General features: G+C 45.2%; 1 protein-coding gene across 11 annotated transcripts in view; it reads left to right on the top strand.

The window, feature by feature from the left end:
* Positions 1–18,828, top strand: part of DIP2A (disco interacting protein 2 homolog A) — an 83,195-nt gene that overhangs the window by 16,645 nt on the left and 47,722 nt on the right. For 4 of the 11 annotated variants that reach the window (XM_031461233.2, XM_031461224.2, XM_031461238.2 and 1 more), the window contains exons 4-8: positions 6,616–6,735; positions 7,888–8,097; positions 11,320–11,457; positions 16,013–16,132; positions 17,269–17,466. In XM_031461233.2, coding sequence (XP_031317093.2) covers positions 6,616–6,735; positions 7,888–8,097; positions 11,320–11,457; positions 16,013–16,132; positions 17,269–17,466 — 786 coding nt within the window. Of the gene's footprint in view, positions 1–6,615; positions 6,736–7,887; positions 8,098–11,319; positions 11,458–16,012; positions 16,133–17,268; positions 17,467–18,828 lie in introns of those variants that run through there. The other 7 variants (XM_031461223.2, XM_064476841.1, XM_064476849.1 and 4 more) reach the window with 4 other exon arrangements.

Below are 18,828 nucleotides of genomic sequence, written 5' to 3' on the forward strand. Positions count from 1 at the left end.
TGAAGATCTCCTTCTAGTCCCTGCCTTCCTCATTTCCCTGCCTTCCGTCTCCTCTCCGTCTCCTGGTAACTGACACTGATGAACTGCTACTTCTGCCCTTGGGAACTGTATCTGGTTCTCATCCTTTATGTTCTGAAAGCAGGACCTTTATCATAAATATGCTTTGCTCATATTTTCTCCAAGCCTTGTGTTGTCTTTGCATTCTCTTAGCGTGGCCTTTGTAGCAGTTTTTAATTTTAATGAAGTCCATCTTACCAGTTTGTTTTCATGAATAGTGCTTTTGTTCCTGTCTCTAAGAAATCTTTGCCAAACCCAAGGTCACAAAGATTCTCATCTGCCAAGAAGAAATAAGTCATTTGAACAGACCAATCAGTAGGAGCAAAATAGGATTAGCAATAAAAAACCTCAAAAGTTCAGGACCACATGGCTTCACTGGGGAATTCTACCAAACATACAAAGAAAAACTCATACCAATCCTTCTCAAACTCTTCCAAAAGATTGAAGAGGAGAGAATACTCCCATACTCATTCTATGAAGCCATCATCACCCTGATACCATAACCAGACAAAGACACTACCAAAAAAGAAGACCACTGTCCAATATCGTTGATGAACATAGATGCAAAAATCCTCAACAAAATATGAGCAGAATCCAACAACACATAAAAAATTACACACCATGATCAAGTTGGGTTCATCCCAGGGACACAGGATGGTTCAGCATACACAAATCAATCAATGTGATACACCACATCAACAAAAGAAAGAACAAAAACCACATGATCATCTCAATAGATGCAGAAAAAGTATTTGACAAAATTCAACACCCATTTATGATTAAAAACTCTTACCTAAGTGGTTATAGATGGAACATATCTCAACATAGTAAAAGTTATTTATGACAGACCTACAGCCAACATAATACTCAATGGTGAGATGTTGAAAGCCTTCCCACTAAAATCTGGAACAAGACAAGGATGCCCACTCTCACCAGTTCTATTCAACATAGCCTTGAAAGTCCTAGCCACAGCTGTCAGGCAAGAAAAAGAAATAAAAGGGATCCAAATTGAAAGAGAAGAGGTGAAACTGTCACTATATGCAGATGACACGACATATATATCGAAAACTCTAAAAGCTCCATACAAAAACTACTAGAGCCGTTGAAAGGATTCGGCAAGGCAGCAGAACACAAGAGTCACACACAGAACCCAGTTGCACTTCTTTACACTAGCAATGAAATACCAGAAAAGGAAAGTAAGGAAATAATCCCTTTTGAAACCTCATCCAAAAAAGTAAAACACTTAGAAATAAATCTGACCAAGGAGGTGAAAGACTTGTAAGTGGGGAACTACAAAACATTGATGAAGGAAATTACGGATGACTTAAAGAAACGGAAAGACACCCCATGCTCTTGGATTAGAAGAATTTAACAATATTGTTAAAATGGCCATACTATCCAGAGCAATCTACAGATTTAATGTGATCCCTATCAAATTACCCAGGACATTTTTCACAGAACTAGAACAAATAATCCTAAAATTTATATGGAATCACAAAAGACCCAGAATTGCCAAAGCAATACTGAAGAAAAAGAATGAAGCTGGAGAAGCAACCCTCCCAGACTTCAGACAGTACTACAGAGCTACAGTAATCAAAACAGCATGGTGTTAGCACAAAACCAGACATGGATCAATGGAACAAAATAAAGAGCCCAGAAATAACCCAGAGACCTGCTGTTAATTAATCTTCAGCAAAGGAGGCAAGAATATATAATGGAGAAAAGACAATCTCTTCAGCAAATGGTGTTGGGAAAACTGGACAGCAGCATGTAAATCAATGAAGTTAGAATACTCTGTCACACTATACACAAAAATAAACTCAAAATGGCTTAAAGACTTAAACATCAGACAAGACACTGTAAACCTCCTAGAAGAAAACATAGGCAAAACATTTTCTCACATAAATCTTAGCAGTGTTCTCCTAGGTCAGTCTACCCAGGCAATACAAATAAGAGCAAAAAATAAACAAATGGGACCTAATTGAGCATACAAGCTTTCTCACAGCAAAGGAAATCATAAGCAAAACAAAAAGACAACGTATGGAATGGGAGAAAATATTTGCAAAAGATGAGACTGATAAGGGTTTAATTTCCAGAATAAACAGCTCATACAACTTAATAACAACAAAAAAATAAACAACCCAATCCAAAAATGGGCAGAAGACTTAAGCAGTTCTCCAATGAAGACAGAAATGGCCAATAGGTACATGAAAAAATGCTCAATATCGCTAATTATCAGAGAAATACAGATGAAAACTACAATGAGGTATCACCTCACACCAGTCAGTATGGCAGTCATTCAAAAGTCCATGAACCATTTGTTGGGAAAGTGTTGCCTTTGCTCCTTGTCTAAAAACAGCTGCCTGTGTGTGTGGTTTTCTTTCTGGGCTCTGTCCTGTTCTGTTGATGAATTTGTCTGTCTTTATAGTGGAGTTGTGCTCCCTCAGTGATTGCAGGTTGACAATAATTGTTGGCATCAGGATTGTTATTCCTCCAGGTTGTTCCTTATCATTGTTGTGTTGTGTGTGTGAGTCTCCTCTGGCACTTTTTAGATTTTTTCTCTTTACCATTGGCTTTGAGTGATTTGGTTATGATGTGCCTTGGTGTAGTTTTCTTTGTTTCTTGTGCTTGGGGTTTTTGAGCTGCTTGGATCTGTTGCTCTATACCCTGTCGTGCTGGCATTGTCTAGGTTTTTAGTTATGGGTTGTGCTATCCGTGCGTAGGTTTTTGTTTGTTTCTAAGACAGCAGTAAAGTTCACAGTGTGTGCTCACGGCCACAGCCAGGTCAGTTGCAGGGGCTCCTAGATTTCTCTCTCTCCTGAGCACTGTCTCCCGTTGAGTGTTTTTGGTTTTATGTCTGGGAATTTTTCTTTTACCTTTTTTTTTTTTAATTGAAGTCTAGTCAGTTTACAATGTTGTGTCAATTTCTGGTGTACAGCGCAATGCTTCAGTCATACATGAATATACATATATTTATTTTCATATTCTTTTTTACTGTAAGCTACTACCAGATACCAAATATAGTTCCTTGTGCTGTACAGTATAAACTTGTTTCTCTATTTTATATACACCAGTCAGTATCTGCATATCTCGAACTGCCAATTTATCCCTTCCCACCCCTATCCCCCCTGTAACCATAGTTTGTTTTCTATGTCTGTGAGTCTGTTTCTGTTTTATAAGTAAGTTCATTTGTCTTTTTTTTTTTACATTCCACATATGAGTGATATCATATGGTATTTTTCTTTCTCTTTCTGGCTTACTTCACTTAAAATGACGTTCTCCAGGGCTATCCATGTTGCTGCAAATGGCATTATTTTATTATTTTTTATGGCTGAGTATTATTCCATTGTATAAATATACCACAACTTCTTTATACAGTCATTTGTCAGTGGACATTTATGTTGTTTCCATGCCTTGGCTATTGGAAATAGTGCTGCTATTAACATTGGAGTGCTGGTGTCTTTTTGAAGTAGGGTTCCTTCTGGATATATGCCCAGGAGTGGGATTACTGGGTCATATGGTAAGTCTATTCCTAGTCTTTTGAGGAATCTCCATACTGTTTTCCACCATGGCTGCATCAAACTGCATTCCCACCAACAATGTAGGAGGGTTCCTGTTTCTCCACATCCTCTCCAGCATTTATTGTTTGTGGACTTCTGAATGATGGCCATTGTGAGTGGTGTAGGGTGATACCTCATGGTAGTTTTGATTTGTATTTCTCTGATGATTAGCTGTATTGAGCATTTTTTCATGTGCCTGTTGGCCATTCCTATGTCTTCATTGGAGAATTGCTTGTTTAGGTCTTCTGCCCATTTTTGGATTGGGTTGTTTGTTTTTTTCTTATCAAGTTGTATGAGCTGTTTATATATTTTTGAGATCAAGCCCCTGTCAGTTTCATCTTTTGCACATATTTTCTCCCATTCTGTAGGTTGTCGTTTTGAACATTTTCTAGGGTAGATCATGTACTCAGGCACAAAAGAAGCCTCAACAATTTTAAGAAGATAGTAATTATTTCAAGCATCTTTTCTGACCACAATGCCATGAAACTAGAAATCAACCACAGAAGAACAAAGGAGAAAAAAACAACAGCATGGAGATTAAACAACATGCTACTAAAAAACCAATGGGTCAATGATGAAATCAAAGAATAAATTAAAAAGTACTTTGAGACAAAAGACAATGCAAACACAACCACACAAAATCTATGGGCTGCAGCAAAAGCAGCCCTAACAGGGAAGTTCATAGCAATCAATACAGGCTTTCCTCAAAAAGAAGAACAATTTCAAATAAATAATCTAATCTACCAGCAAAAAGAATTAGAAAAAGAAGAGCAAACAAAACCAAAAGTCAGCAGAAGGAAGGAAATAATAAGGATCAGGGAAGAAACAAATAAAACAGACATTTTTAAAAAATTAGAAAAAATCAAACCACAAGCTGGTTTTTTTGAAAGAGAAAACAAAATTGACAAACTGCTGGCCAGGCTCACCAAGAAGAGAAAAGAGAGAACACAAATAAACAAAACAAGAAAGGAAAGTGGAGGAATTACAACCAATACCACAGAAATACAAAACATCATCTGGGAATATTTCTATTAGACACCCAGGTTTAAAGGATAGTTTCACTGGTTATAAAATTCTAGGTTCGACACTTTTTTCTTCAACTGTGATGCCTTCCTGTGCCCAGTGGTTGCTTTTGAGTAAAATCAGTCTGTTTCTTGATCCTTCAAGATGATTTACTCTTTCTCTCTGGAAGCTTTCTTTTAGAACTGTCTCATTGTCTTTGCTGTTTGTAAATTTTATTTTAATGTCTAGGTGTGAATTTTTCATCTTTCCTGATTTGCACCCTATGAGCCATGTTACTGTAATGTTTCTAAATGTTTTAAAGACATTTTGTTGGAGAAAAATGTAAACATGTTCAGAAGCAGACTTACTCGTGTAATAACCTCCTGGACTCATTGTCCAGCCCCCACAGTTCCCAGCCGTGCTCAGTCTTGGATTCATTGTTGACCACTGCTTCCTCCCCTCTCATGTGGTTTTGAAGCAAATCTCAGAGATCATGTTATTTCGCTTAGATGTAACAATATTCTTGGTCTCTGTATCTGAAAAGAAGACGTGTATCTCTGAAAGGTGCATACAATTGTTACAGAACAGTTAACAATAATTCCTTAGTATCAAATGCCCAAATGTTCATGTGGCTTTTAAAAACAGTTTATTTGGGCCCAAAACCAAGTAAGATGTACACATCACGGTGGTTGATATGTGCTTCCAGCCTCTTGATAGCTCAGTCCCGGGGCCTGGGCTGTGGTCTGGCGGCTCCTCTGAGAGGGTTGCCCTCAGCTCCCTAGGCTCTGACAGGTCGACTGGGGTCCCCATTGTTCCTAAGACTTCTCCAGGTTGCACCACGACGCACAACGGGCCTGATTCTCTGTCTTCCTGGGATGCTGGCAGACCACTAGTTCATTGGAGTGGCAGAGTGGTGACTCCCTGCAGAGGCTTGACTGCTTCTGTGAGGACGAAGTCCTGCTCGCTCGCTGGAGGTACAGGAGAGCCCGGATCAGTCTTCAACTCGTTCCATTTATTTCCATTTCCATTTACAAAGCAGTGGATTGGGTCATCAGCCTCCTCCGATGGCAGCCAGTTAATTTTGCCTCCTCCCTCCCTTCCTGCCTTTTCTTTCACCCTGTTTTCAGCACGTAGTTGGTGCTCAGTTCTGGCCAGTGTTTACCTTTGGTGACACTCAAATGCCCATCCTTAGCTGCTGGGAGCAGCTCCACACGCCCTCCAATTTGTGTTGTTGGGCCGTGTGCTTTTGGGCTGTTGGGATGAGATGCTCCTGCCCCCCAACCCTGGAACTTGCCTTCCTCGGGGTTCTTGTAGTGAGGCTGGTGTTTGAAGACCGTAGCCCAGGTGCTGGGGATGCTCCTTGCTTTTGGGCTGGTCCTTGTTTCTGGACATTTTTAGCGGACGGAGGTAAGTCATACTAGTTAAAGATAAAATGCCATGAGCGTTCATGCTGACGGTTTCCATTCAGTTCAAGACTGCAACATTTCCCCTCACTTCCTTGGTCTCCTCTCTCCCTCACGAGTTCTGTTTCCAGGGAGGGTCGATGGAATAGACAGTCAGGCCCTGCTCCACTTAGAAACGCTGTGTGTGTGGTGTCCCCATGCCCACCGGCCGTGTGACCTCAGGAAGAGCTGGCACCCTGCACTTGACTCTGCCTGTCCCTGAGCTGCATCTGGAGCAGCGAGCTGAACAGTCTGACTCCAGTGCTTTCTCACCACTCGCAGTGGGTGTGTCACAACCAGGACACATTAGGGTCATCTGCTTCATTGTGTTTTCAGTGTGGAGATTTCTTCTTTTTGATTTAAATCTATGAAAATATTTGCCAAGTGAAGTCTACAAACAAAGGAGTATTTATGGAAATCTAGTGCCAGGCCAGTATGTGAGGCCCACTGTAGGCCCAGCTTCTCTACTCAGTGGAGGAAACACGGACCTTGGTTTTGCTACCCACTAGTGGAACCCAGTGACATGTGTTTCTGCTGCTGTCATTTCTGTGCAGATGTTCATACCGAGGCCGTGCAAGCAGCTTTGGCCAAATACAAGGAGAGGAAGATGCCGATGCCGTCGAAGAGGCGCTCCGTCCTTGCTCATGCGCCAGTGGGTGCCTGCACCCCTCCAGGTACGGAGGCCGGGCCATGGCCTGGCGAGGGTCCCTGAGGCGGAGCTGTCTCCTGACGGTAGAGAGGAGAATGGGAGAAGCTGGACGTGGGCAGCGTCTGCGTGTGCCCCTTGCCCCAGCCAGTGCTCACTGCCCACACGGCAGGCTCCTCTGGGGCAGATACTCGCCTCCAGCAGGATGCCTGCGGATTTTCAGTTTTCGCTGAGATGCGATTTGTGTCTTGTGGTAAAGAGAAGATCCCAGAGGGAGTGCTTGGTGGGGTGAGTGTTTCTGGAGGATCTTAAAGCTGTTCTCATCTTACTAGCTGTTATTTTCTGTGTTGTTAGCAGGCCTTAAATGGGAGAGTATGAGGCTATTGGTGGGTTTTGATTTATTTTCTTACTGTTGTTTCGTTGTCATCACCATTAGAAATGGGAACTTTTATGTGGGGTTTCTCTTCAGGGTAGCGCATTTTAAGTTTCCTAGGAAACCCTGTCCAGGCATGGCAGATGTGAGGCTAGTGTCCATGTGCCCCCCATCCTGCTGTTTCAGCTGCGATGCTGGTGACGTGTGTGTGTGGGTGATGACGTGATGGTTGGGCACACCAGGCTCCCGAGATAGCGCAGTGTTTGGTGACGTTTCCTTGCTTAAAAAAAAAGTTTATACTGTTGAAAATATCTTAGAAATGACTGTCAAATTATTGTTTCTACTAAATATAATTACAGACACTACCTAGTTTTTAAAGAACTTTCTAATAATTGTGAAACCCACTATAAAACCAAGTTGTGCTGGCTCGACAGAACCTGAGTTCATCTTAATTTTATTGCTGGAGCTCGTTCACGTCCCCTGAGAGGGCACAGGTGACGGCCACAAAGCTGCCTTGGGCTTGTGTGAAGGCGTGCAGGGCATGCACAGAGCACTGGGCCCCTCTGCCATCCGGGCCCCATGGGGCAGGGTGCGGCCATCTGCACTCCCGGGCGTGGTGACCCGAGACCCAGTCCCCTGCACTGCTTCCCGAGCAGCCCTTGGATCCCACCGTCGGTCAGATGCAGGCCCTTCTAGACGTCTGGGCGCAGCCAGCGGTGCGCAGAGCATGGGTCCAGAGCCATGTGGGAGCCCCGCTGCCCCGAGGTTGCACCCACACCACACCTGTCCTCGTTGTTTCAACCACAGACACATCATCCGCCTCAGAAGACGAGGGCTCTTTGCGGCAACCCGGGCAACTGGCCTCCACTCCACTCCAGAGCTGCCCCAGTGTTGAGCCCTGGCTCGACCAGGTCATTCAGGGCTCGTCCACCTCATCCTCTGCATCCTCCACCTCATCTCACCCGGGAGGGAAGCCCGCTGCCGCACCCGCAGGCCCCGTGGCCCACGCCCGCATAGGTCAGTAACAGCTGCGGAGGCCCCAGGCAGGGCGCCCCTGCGCCACCCAGACCCACCTTCTTTTCATCCAGAAAATGTCCTTTGGGTAACAGAAGTGGTTCTTGATGCTTCTGTGGCTTGGCAGGCCCAGACCCAGTGGTATGGGGGCCTCTCTGGGGGCCCTGATAAGTGCCTGGTCTCCTGCTCTGGTGGACAGTCCCTGACGATGGGGGACCTGCTGCCTGCATGCTGCCCCACCCTCCTTCTTCCATGTGTCCTGTGCTGGGTGTGCGAGGCAGGGCTGGGGCTGTAGTCTTCCTCTTCCGCACACCAAGTTAGACACCCCCAGCCTGGGGAGAAGTGTCAGAGTTAGTCATAGAGTTGCGCAGATCTTTTCCAAATCACCCCATCCTTTAAATTACATTAACCTTAGGAAAACATTGCAAACCTTCCATCATTTGAAATCATGTTTTTTAAACAATAACGTTTAAATAATAACGTAGCTGGCACACAAGGCCCACACGTGTTCTTGCACTCATGCCTTAGAAAGGAGTCCTCCTCGACGGTGCGTCAGTGCTGCTGGAGCGTGTCTTGACACCATTTTTTCTAGAGTGGAGGGAAGAAACCTGGGGTGACGAGCAGCCCTGAGACCAGTCAGCTGGCGCGAGGTGGAGCCAGGCTGACTCAGTTCTGAGTCCGGTTCATTTTCTTTGCTTTTGGTTGCTGTTCTGCTGAAACTGAGATGGCACATCAGCAGTGCACCTGTGACCACTGGGCAGCGTTCCCAGGTCCTAGCGGGTTAGACACCACCAGCAGGCGCTGGTCTCAGGTGCTGAGCTACTTTCACGTAAAGCTTGGTCATTAGCTGGACGGGGTGTTCAGAATGACCGATGTCTTCAGCCTCAGCGTCCTCACTGACACTTTTCATTTTTCCTTTGGTTGAATCAGCACACCATGTCTGCGTATTTCTCTTGAGCTTGTGTCTTCTCTGTGATGTGAGTCTTAGAGGAGAACTCACAATGCCTCTCTCGACCTGCTTCCACGAGCTGCCAAGACCGCCGGGGTCGGGCTGTCAGGTGTCCTGGGCAACGTGCTTTACGAGAAAAGGCCCCTTGAGAAACAGCGCCTGGATTGTTTTGTTAACTTTCTTGGGGGTCCTACAAATGGCTGGTGGTTACCCACCTGTCCTCAGTGGCGTCTACGGTGCAGAGCTTGACAGCAGCCTAGGCGATCTGCTTTTCCTGTGAGTCATGGTGACAGCTTACTGGCAGTAGGCAGTGGCTCCAGTGTGGGAAACGCTGGTGTTTGAATGTTCTCTTAGCATAGGTCAGCCTCCCGCAGTAGAGCAGGTGCTTGTGGCTTGACTGTCTCAGCCGGTGCTGAGCTGTCATAAACACTGCTTCCTGGTGGGATAGAAATAAAAGCATTTTTAACATGAAAAACTGACCGCAGTTCAGAATGTTTGACCATAGAGCCCTGACTTCCCTGTGGCCGTGGGGTCTTTTGACTGTACTTGTATTTGAGTTGGTGTCTTCATTCTCTGAAAGGTCCTGGCTGTAAGGACTCATAGGCAGGTTTATCACCTCTGGGGGTAGAGGACTCCTGACGTCTGCAGGTGTGGCTGGGAACACCTCTCCTCCTGTCCCACTCTCCTGGTCTCACGTACATGCGTGATGAGTTCCAGTTAGTTCTACGAATCTTAACTTGGGCTCCGCCTAACACCCTACTGCTGTCTGCAAGCTTCATAGGCCAAGTGTTTTACTGGAAATACTCCATTCCCTCTCCTTTTCATAAAAACCACCCTTGTTTTAGTTTCTGACACTAGAGAATTCTTCAGTTTGGGCTAAAGAAATACAGAAAGAAGACTATAATAGGTAAAAAATTTGAGGTAGAAAATGTTAGGTAAAGGTAATTTAAAAATAAATGTCATTTTCAATTTTGAGTTAAAGAAAATCAAATACATAAAACTTTGGGATGCAAATTAAATGCCTGTATCTAAAAGCAGTACTTGTAAGTACAGTAGTTCATTTTTATTTTGAGTGCAGTTTGTTTATTTTTATGCAGATATTTTAAAAACTACTTTGTAGTTAAGATTACCATTTATTCCTTTTTTCATAAATAATGTAAAAATCATGCTTTCTTTTTGCTAGATTGGGAAGGGTGAGGAGGTTTTAAACTGAGAACACTGTGATAGGTATACTTTAAAATGCTAATTCATCGATATCAAGCTTTTTCCGGGGTTGTAAAATCTCTTGTCATTAAAGTTAGATGTTTCCAAATGATGTTTTCTGCCATTGTTAATGGTGAGTTTGCATTTTGCTCCCATGTAATTTCATCTCTCTACATATTTAAAAAATTCTTAGTTTGCATTCTGCCTAGGTCATGAAATGATAGATAAATGATTGGAATTTTAAAGTGTCTGCATCTGTGATGGCAGGAGCATTCATTTAAAAATTAAAGATTACAGATCAGTGTCAGTTCTCATGAGTGGACGAGTGTTGCTGTGGTCCAGACCTGATACTCTCCAGACTCAGTGGTAGCAGTGGTCTGTAGCAGCTTGCAACCAGCCGGTACCCGAAAAGATACACGTGCCTCATCGTGAAAACGAAACACAGAATGTGCAGACAGCGGAAGGAGTGACCTTAAACATTTTCTGTATCTAACGTAGTTTGTCTTTAAATGGGACATTGGTACGTTCTGCCTTAAAGACCTGATTGCAGCCTCTTAACAGTGAGATGTATTAAACTGCCAGGAGGGTAGTTTTTATGTTTTAGGTTTATTCTTTGATGACGGCAGAGGTTTTGTGTCTTTGTGATATTCAACTTACTTTTTGGGGGAATAGGAGTAAGTTATAGAAACCTAGCTATTTTTATAATATAACAAAAAATAGTCCAATAAAAATTGATTTCAAAATGTGTTTCTGCTTCATTGAGGGAGATTTCTAGTAAAATGTCATTAGATCGTTAGGAAGGCAAGTTACTCACGCCTGTCCCTGTGCTGTCATTGTGGTTCTGGTCTAGTTCCCTCTGAGCACCGGATGCCACACACATGCAGAGCTGGACGTGCCATGCCGGGGAGTTCAGAGTTCACAGGATCCTGGCGTGGCCTGGTCAACCAGAAAAACAAAGCCGATCGGAATGCTGCATTCCTTGCCCAGAGCTCAGCTAGTGAAGCTTTAGTCAGTGGGGTTTAAGCAGCAGCTTGGTATTAATGTTCTTTTATCTTGGGTTTGTTTTTCAAAAGCAGATTTGCACTCTGCCCCTCCTGATGTCACCACGGGCCTCGTGCAGCACCAGCACGCTCACAGAGAGCGCCCACAGCTGGCTTCTGTGAGAGGAGTCCCTCGAGGGTGCGGTGGGAGCGTCCTGGAGACGGCGGGAGGTAAGCATACCTCTCTTCCTCCTTTTCAGATAGCGGAGCACAGGTATTGCACCTCACCTTGGTGTCTTCTCTTTAGCAAACCTGAGCCGGTCATCAGTTACAATCCTAGTGCATTTAAATTGCCCACGTGTGTATCACATGGAGAAATAATCAGGAATAGCCTTGGAGTTGGTCAGATGGGGAGCGAGGAAAGTAGGGGGAGAAAGCCTTCACATTTAAATTGCATGTGCCAGGTGTTTGGATCTGTGGCATTGGAGGAGAACGAGAAGGGGGGGACGTTTCTTTCTGTGGACCAGTGTGGGATTAGTGCGAGCGTGGCCCCGCCGGTGACAGCGGCCCTGCCGGCGACAGCAGCCCCCACACCCTCCCTCCTGCAGGTCGTGTTTACCCGTGTGCAGCCCTGAGAATTCAGTGCAATTCTCATTTCCTCATTTGTACCATTTCCTTTTGAGACAGCTTCCAGTGCCTTTTAACAAGATCACATGGAGTTTTCTTTCCAGTGTACCAGATTTGAGTGGCAGGAAAATTCAGAGGATCTCCAATCTAAGACCTAAACGTGTTTTGATGCTCCCAAGCAGTCGGTCAGATTTTGTTGAGGTCTTTCAGCTCCTTGTCCAGATGCAAAAGGAGAAGCTGAGTCAATGTGAAGCAGGCTTTACATTGGTTAGATAGATTTTTAAATTTCATTTGTTACTCTTTATATTTTAAAAACAGTAAGAGCTTAGTTGAGGCATAACTGACATGTAACCTTCTGCACAGACTTAAAGTGTACAGTTTTGTAAGTGTTAAGACACGTGTGCACCATGAAACCACCACCCGAGCCAGCATACCTAGTCCCTCACAGCTTCCTTGTGCCCTTCGTAGCGGTCCTGGCCGCTCTTTGTGGCTCCCCTCAGGCAACACTGATTTACTCTGGGCACTATTAGATGAGTTTACATTTCCTAGGATTTTATATAAATAGTATCATACAGCATTCACTCTCCATTGGCTGGCTCCTCCCACAGATTCATCCATGTCCTTCATGCGTCAGCAGTTCGTCCCTTTTATTGACGACTAGTATTTCATGCTATGAATGTGCCATCGTTTATCTTTTTCCTGCCGATGGATGTTTTGGTGGTTTCCAGTTTTTAGCTGTTGGGAGTGAAGCTGCTGTGGCTGTTCTTTCACAGATCCCCGTGTGGATGTATACTCTCATTTCTTTTCGGTCAGCACCTAGGAGTAGAACAGCTGGAACACAGTAGGTTCATGTTTTAGCTTTTTAAGAAATTGCCAAAATGATCCCCAAAGTGGCTGCACTGTCTCCCATTCCCGGTCCCTCCATATCCCTGCCAGCAGCCAATGGCGCTGGTTTTAAATTGTAGCCCCCCTCGTAGGTGTGTAGAGGCACCTCGTTACAGTTTTAACTTGCGTCTCCCTGATGACGGATGACGATCTTTTCATGTGCTTATTTGCCATCCGTGTATCTTTTTAGAAGAGTCTGTTCAGATCTTCTGCTTATTTTTAACAATGAGTGTTTATTTTCTTGTTAAGAATTGGGAGTTCCTTACATGCTCCTGTCAGGTTTCTGGGCTGTGTTCTTCCCCGTCTGTGCTTGGTTCTTGTTCTCTTACTAGTGTCTTTCAGAGAGCAGAAGCTTTAATCTTGACGAAGTCCAGTTTACCAGTTTTTTCTTTTATGGTGTCTATGTTTGTGTCATATCCAAGATATATTTTCCTAACCCAAGGTCATAGAGGTTTACTCCTATATTTTCTCCTAGAATTTCATAGTTTTAGGTTTAGGTATGTGACCCATTTTGAGTTAAGTTTACTATCAGTGTAAGATAGGAAGCTGGGTTCACTTTTCTGCGTGGATGTTCAGTTGTTCCAGGATCATTTAACATAATGGTTGTTCTATCCCCACTGAGTCTCTTTGGCCTCGTTGGTGAGGATCGTTGGGCCATGGTGAGAGGAGTCTGTGTCTGGGCTCTGTGTCCTGATCCTCCACTTCATCTGTCCGTCCTTACATCAGTACCACACTGTCATCATCTTTTTATATGTGGGTTTTTATATGTGGTTTTGTAATACATCTTAAAATTGTGTAGTTTTTTTCAACTCTTCATGAAAAAATTGCCTTAGCTATTCCAGCTCTTTTGCATTTTAATATATATTTTAAAATCACTTTGTTAATTTCTACCAAAACTCCTGCTGGGTTTTGAGTGGTATTTCATTGACTCTCTAGATCGATATGGAGAGAATTGGCGCCTTAACAGTATTGTGTATTTTAATTGATATATGTGATATATATCTCTCCATTTACTGAGCTCTTTTAAAAATCTTTTCCAGCACTATTTTGTAGCTTTCAGTGTACAGATATTGCACATATTTTATTAAAATTATCTCAAAATATATTTTTGATGCTATTGTAAATGGTATTTAAATTTTATTACTTTTCTGGCTTTATTACAGTGTCTAGACTTCCAGTAACATCAATTAGAAATGTTGAGAGTGGACATAACTTGTCTTGTTTCCAATTTGAGGGGGAATTATCCATTTCTGCAATTTTTAATTGTGACGTTAGCTGTGGGTTTTTCATAGATGCTCTTCATCAGGTTGAGAATGTTCCTTTTTTCCCTAATATCCTGAAAATTTTTATCATGATTTTTGTTAAGTGATTTTTTAACCTGTTAAGCTCATCATATGGTTTTCTTTTGTAGTTTATTAACATAGTAAATTTCATTGATAGATTTTTGAAGATTAAGCCAAAGTTGTATTCTCAAGACCAACCCCACTTAGTTGTGGCGTGTTACCCTTTTTATGTGTTGTGGATTTGATTTGCTAAAGTTTTGTTAAGGATTTGTGTCTGTGTTCGAGATAAATACAGGTTTTTCATGATTCCACTCAGGTGCCACGATCCTGGCTGAAACAGCCCCGGAAGAGCACGTTCTGGTGCGGGGGATGCCCGCCTGCCCCCACGCCCGGCCAGAGTGATGTCCAGCTCCCCACGATCGTCACCCTCTTGTGCACCCAGTAGGCAGTGTGAGGACCACACACATGCATGACCTCATCCTCATCTAACTCTCTCGCACACTTCACAGCCGCTGGGTCATTCTGCCAGATGCAGCGTTTACTGCGATCGTGCTGAAGTATGTCCCCACTTCAGCACTCCACTGACACTGACGGGTAACTCTCCGCACTCTGTCTTCTTCCTTCCTGCCTCCCTCCCTCCCTCCCTTCTTTATAAATACCTGTCTTCAGGAAGGACTCATGGACCTCTGTTTTCTCAGATGTTATAAATCATGTTTCTTAACTATTTTGATGCACAAATTGTCCACATCCAGCTGATGGGATCGGGCACAGCTGAGCTGTGACACCGTTTTCACTCACTGTCTTATATTCTGTCATAACGTGCGTCAGAGTCACTTTCTGCTCCGGAGCCCTGGCCCTGGATTAGCTACTTCTCAAGGAGCAAGGAAGGAACTGAAGCCTGAGGCCTGGTGCCGAGCGTGCTCACTCCACTGCTGTGCCACTGCTCCTCCGGCTCCCAGCTAAAGCAGTGCGCTGTGAATAGACACACACCTACACATACGAACACATGTGCACACAGGTGGGCACAGCAGATGCATCTGTGAAATCATGAGTCCACACCCGGGCCTCCCACGCTGGTCTTCATGTGTAGACGCCTTCCCACAGCAAGAGCCTGGGTGCACAAGAAAAGAGGGGTGACGATCATGAGGAGCTGGACATCACTCTGGCCGGGCGTGGGGGCAGGCGGGTGTCCCCTGCACTGGAACGTGCTCTTCTGGGGCTGTTTCAGCCAGGAACATGGCACCTGCGTGGAATCATGAGGAACCTCAATAAATGCAGAAGGAGGTGTGTTGTACTCAGTGAAAACAAAGAACTAACTTTCAAAATTCCAGTGTTACAAAGATCAAAGAAATTTTCCAGATCAAAGGGGGCTAAGAAGGGAGGCCAGTGAGTGCAGGGCTCAGTTCTGGGCCCGTTTCTGGAGGACGGGGTGCTGTTAATGATTACCGAGGACACCAGAGAACTTTTAGTTTATGTGGGTTTCTCTGGATATTTATTGTTCAAAATTAAGACTGAAAATTTAAAAAACTATTTATTATCTCATTTTAAAATAACAGTGATAAACTCAGTACAACCCAGATATCTGACACACGAGACGCAGTCGAACGAGCAGGCCTGCCCCCTGTTGTCGCTGGGCCTGCGTGGCTGTGTGGCCGGGAGCCCTCTCCCGTGCGCGTGCAGAGAGGGGAGGGGAAGAGCAGATACCAGCTAATGTGACATAGGGGTAGTTTGACCTCATGAAGCCCCTGAAAGGGTCTCAAGTAAACCCCCAGGGGCCCCTGGATCACTTTGAAAACAGCTCAGTTAGGACAAGTTCCAGTTCCTGGAAGGCTTCAGTAAATACTGAACTGAAATAGACGAACTAATAAATCCCAGCCTGGCTATTTGACGGGCCAGCGCTGGGTTGGATTCACAGGTTCCGACGTGTTCATGTAGGTGGTCTCTGGGCCTGGTGTCCGCCCCTGGCCTCAGCCCTCCTCCTTCTGTGACAGGTGTCCCTGTGAACAGCAGGGTGTCCTCCAAGATCCAGCAGCTTCTGAACACACTGAAGAGGCCGAAGCGCCCTCCGCTGAAGGAGTTCTTCGTGGATGACTTTGAGGAGTTGTTGGAAGGTGAGCATTCTGGCCCTGGCCCTTGGCCCACAGTTGTGTGAATGGGGTGGCCGTTACGGTGGAGATACAGACAAATGCACCTTGAACCTGGGTTATCACTGTGACTTTATAACACAGCAGAGTGCGTTTCCAGACTCTGGTCACTGTGTGTGAAGGAGGAACAGTATCACATGTGGCCACTGGCTTTGTCTGACAGGTAGAAGGCTCACTGCTCCTGTGCAGCTAAGAGGTGCGTCCCTGCCTCTGGGCCGTGCATCATGCTTTGTAGGAATACTTTGAAGATTCGATTTTACTGACACTATTTAAATTTTTATTTAAACTCTAAATCCGGAATACTTATATCCCCTTTGTTTTAAAGTATTATATTTTTAGCAAAGCTTGGGCTCCTTTTCAGGATTCTAGCCTGTCACTTATGAATTATATACATATTTAGAAAAAAAGAATATAGACTTACTTTTAAAAAGCAAATGACCAAGAAACAGAAAGGAGTATAAATGTGTAGAAGAGGAAGAGAAGTAAAGCGCCACACCGGACACCGGTGTGCGGTGTGAGCCTCGGGAGCGCACGGCTCTGCCCCTCGGGCCAGCTCCAGTGTCTCCTTCGAACTCGGCGATTAGACATGGTGTCAGTGCAGGTTTCTGTAATCACATCACACCTTTCAGATTCAAAGTTCAATGCTGTAAATGCTTTTTAGGACCGTCTTTCTTACATTTGGGCAAATTTGGGTTGCATATCCACTGGAAATGTAGTAGGTTTTACTTTCTTTTTCCTTCTGACATGGTTTGGGTGCCCAAACTGAAGTGTTGCACTCACTTTCCCTTTGTACGTGGGGTGAGTGCCTGCTTCCCAGGTGTCGTCAGGGTTGGCTGAGACCCAGGCCCAGCCGTCCCTGCTGCGCCCGGGGTCGTGTGGGGTCAGGGTCACCAGGACTCGTCCTGGCCGGTGGCTGGGTCCCTTTCTGTCCTTAGCCGTGGGGCTGTGATGACGCTAATGATAAGGCGATCCAAATTTCCTGATGGTAGCCTTTTATTATTGGTGTTTTTTAGAGAAGAAAACTATGAAATGTGAGTGCTTAGCAGACGAATGTGTGCCTGGTTCTGTGAGGTGCTGATTTTACATCTCTGTTTTTCTTGCAGTGCAGCAGCCAGATCCAAGCCAGCCCAAGCCCGAGGGCAGCCAGATGGTGGTGCTGAAGGGGGAGCCCCCGGCCACGGGCACTGACTGGCCGCCCTCGCTGCTGGCCGCCTTGCAGCAGTGGGGCACCACGCAGCCCAAAGCCCCGTGCCTGACCGCCCTGGACACTGCTGGGAAGGCCATCTGCACCCTCACCTACGGCAAGTGTCAGCAGAGAGCAGCCGGACTCCGGCTTAGCTGTGAGGCACTATGTGTTGTGGTGCAAACACACCTCTGGGTGCACACGAGGGAGCGATCTTGACACACTTACTCAGATGCCGGGTAGACAGAGCCCTGCCTCCCCCCAGGCGCCCTTCCAGACCACTGCCCTTGCCGCACCCAAGGGGACGCTCCCTGCCCGGTGGTTCTGAGAGTTCACATCTGTGTACAGTTCTGAACAGCGGGGTTTAGTTTTGTCAATGTTGACTTTGTACAAATGGCATCGAGCAGTGCATATTTTTTGTGTTTGCCGTCTTTTGGTTCCATTTTGTTTTTATGTAACACGAATCTTGCACACTTGGCTCAACGCGTTTTCACAGAGCTCTCAGCCTAGAGGCACTTCCGGTCCCCAGACCCTGAGTCCCCCCGGCCAAGGCCAGTGCCCTGCCGACTGCTGGGTGTGGGCGGGTTCTGTGAAGGCTCAGCGTCATCCGTGAGACTCTCCCGTGTACTCTGTGCAGCGTGGTTCGTTCACCCTCACTGATGGATGGTACTCCATCCTGAGAACACATGCTCTGCAGTAGGTAGACATCTGGGTTGTGTCTACAGCAGGCTACTGTGTGTGCTGTCATGAATGTTCTCGGTGGGTCTGCTGGGGGACTTGTGCTGCTGTGGGCGTAGGAGTCACAGGTCAGCGTCAGGACGTGCTGCCAACCAGTTTTCCCAAGTGTCCCAACATCTGCACTCCCCCCGCCCTGTGGGAGGAGTTTCAGTTGCTCCACATCCTCTCAGCACCTGACTGTCCACTTCCTTTTAGTCTTCCTTGGCGTAGGGGGGCAGCTGTCAGGTCCTGGTGCTCATTTTCACTCCCTGACGGCTGAGGGGCTTTTCATGCATGTTTTGGCACCTGAGTATCTTCTGTGAACTACCCAAATCCTAGGCTCATTTTTATGTTTGGTTGTTAACGCTTTCTTGCTTCTTTTTGTTTTAGATACACACCTTTTGTCAAATACATGTTTTACAGACATCTTCTCCACTCTTTGCACTACCTTTTAACACTTTTAATTGTGGCTTTAGAGAAATAAGAAGTCTTAACCTAATGTAGTCTAATTCATCTATTTTTTTCCCCCTTTTATATGGTGCTTTTTTGTCCTGTTTAGGAAGTCTTTGCCAAACCTAAGGTCACAAAGATACTCTTATCTTTTCTTCTAAAGACTTGTTTTACCTTTCACATTCAGGTGTTGTGGTCCACATATAGTTTAGTTTTGTGTGTGATGTGAACGTCTGATTGAGCCACTGTCACTCGTTGAGAAGGCACCTTCCCCTGGGTGCAGCTTTGTCATGTCAGGTGAGCAGTGTGCTCG

The sequence above is a fragment of the Camelus dromedarius genome, chromosome 2 (genome assembly GCF_036321535.1).
Source record: "Camelus dromedarius isolate mCamDro1 chromosome 2, mCamDro1.pat, whole genome shotgun sequence".
Taxonomy (NCBI): domain Eukaryota; kingdom Metazoa; phylum Chordata; class Mammalia; order Artiodactyla; family Camelidae; genus Camelus; species Camelus dromedarius.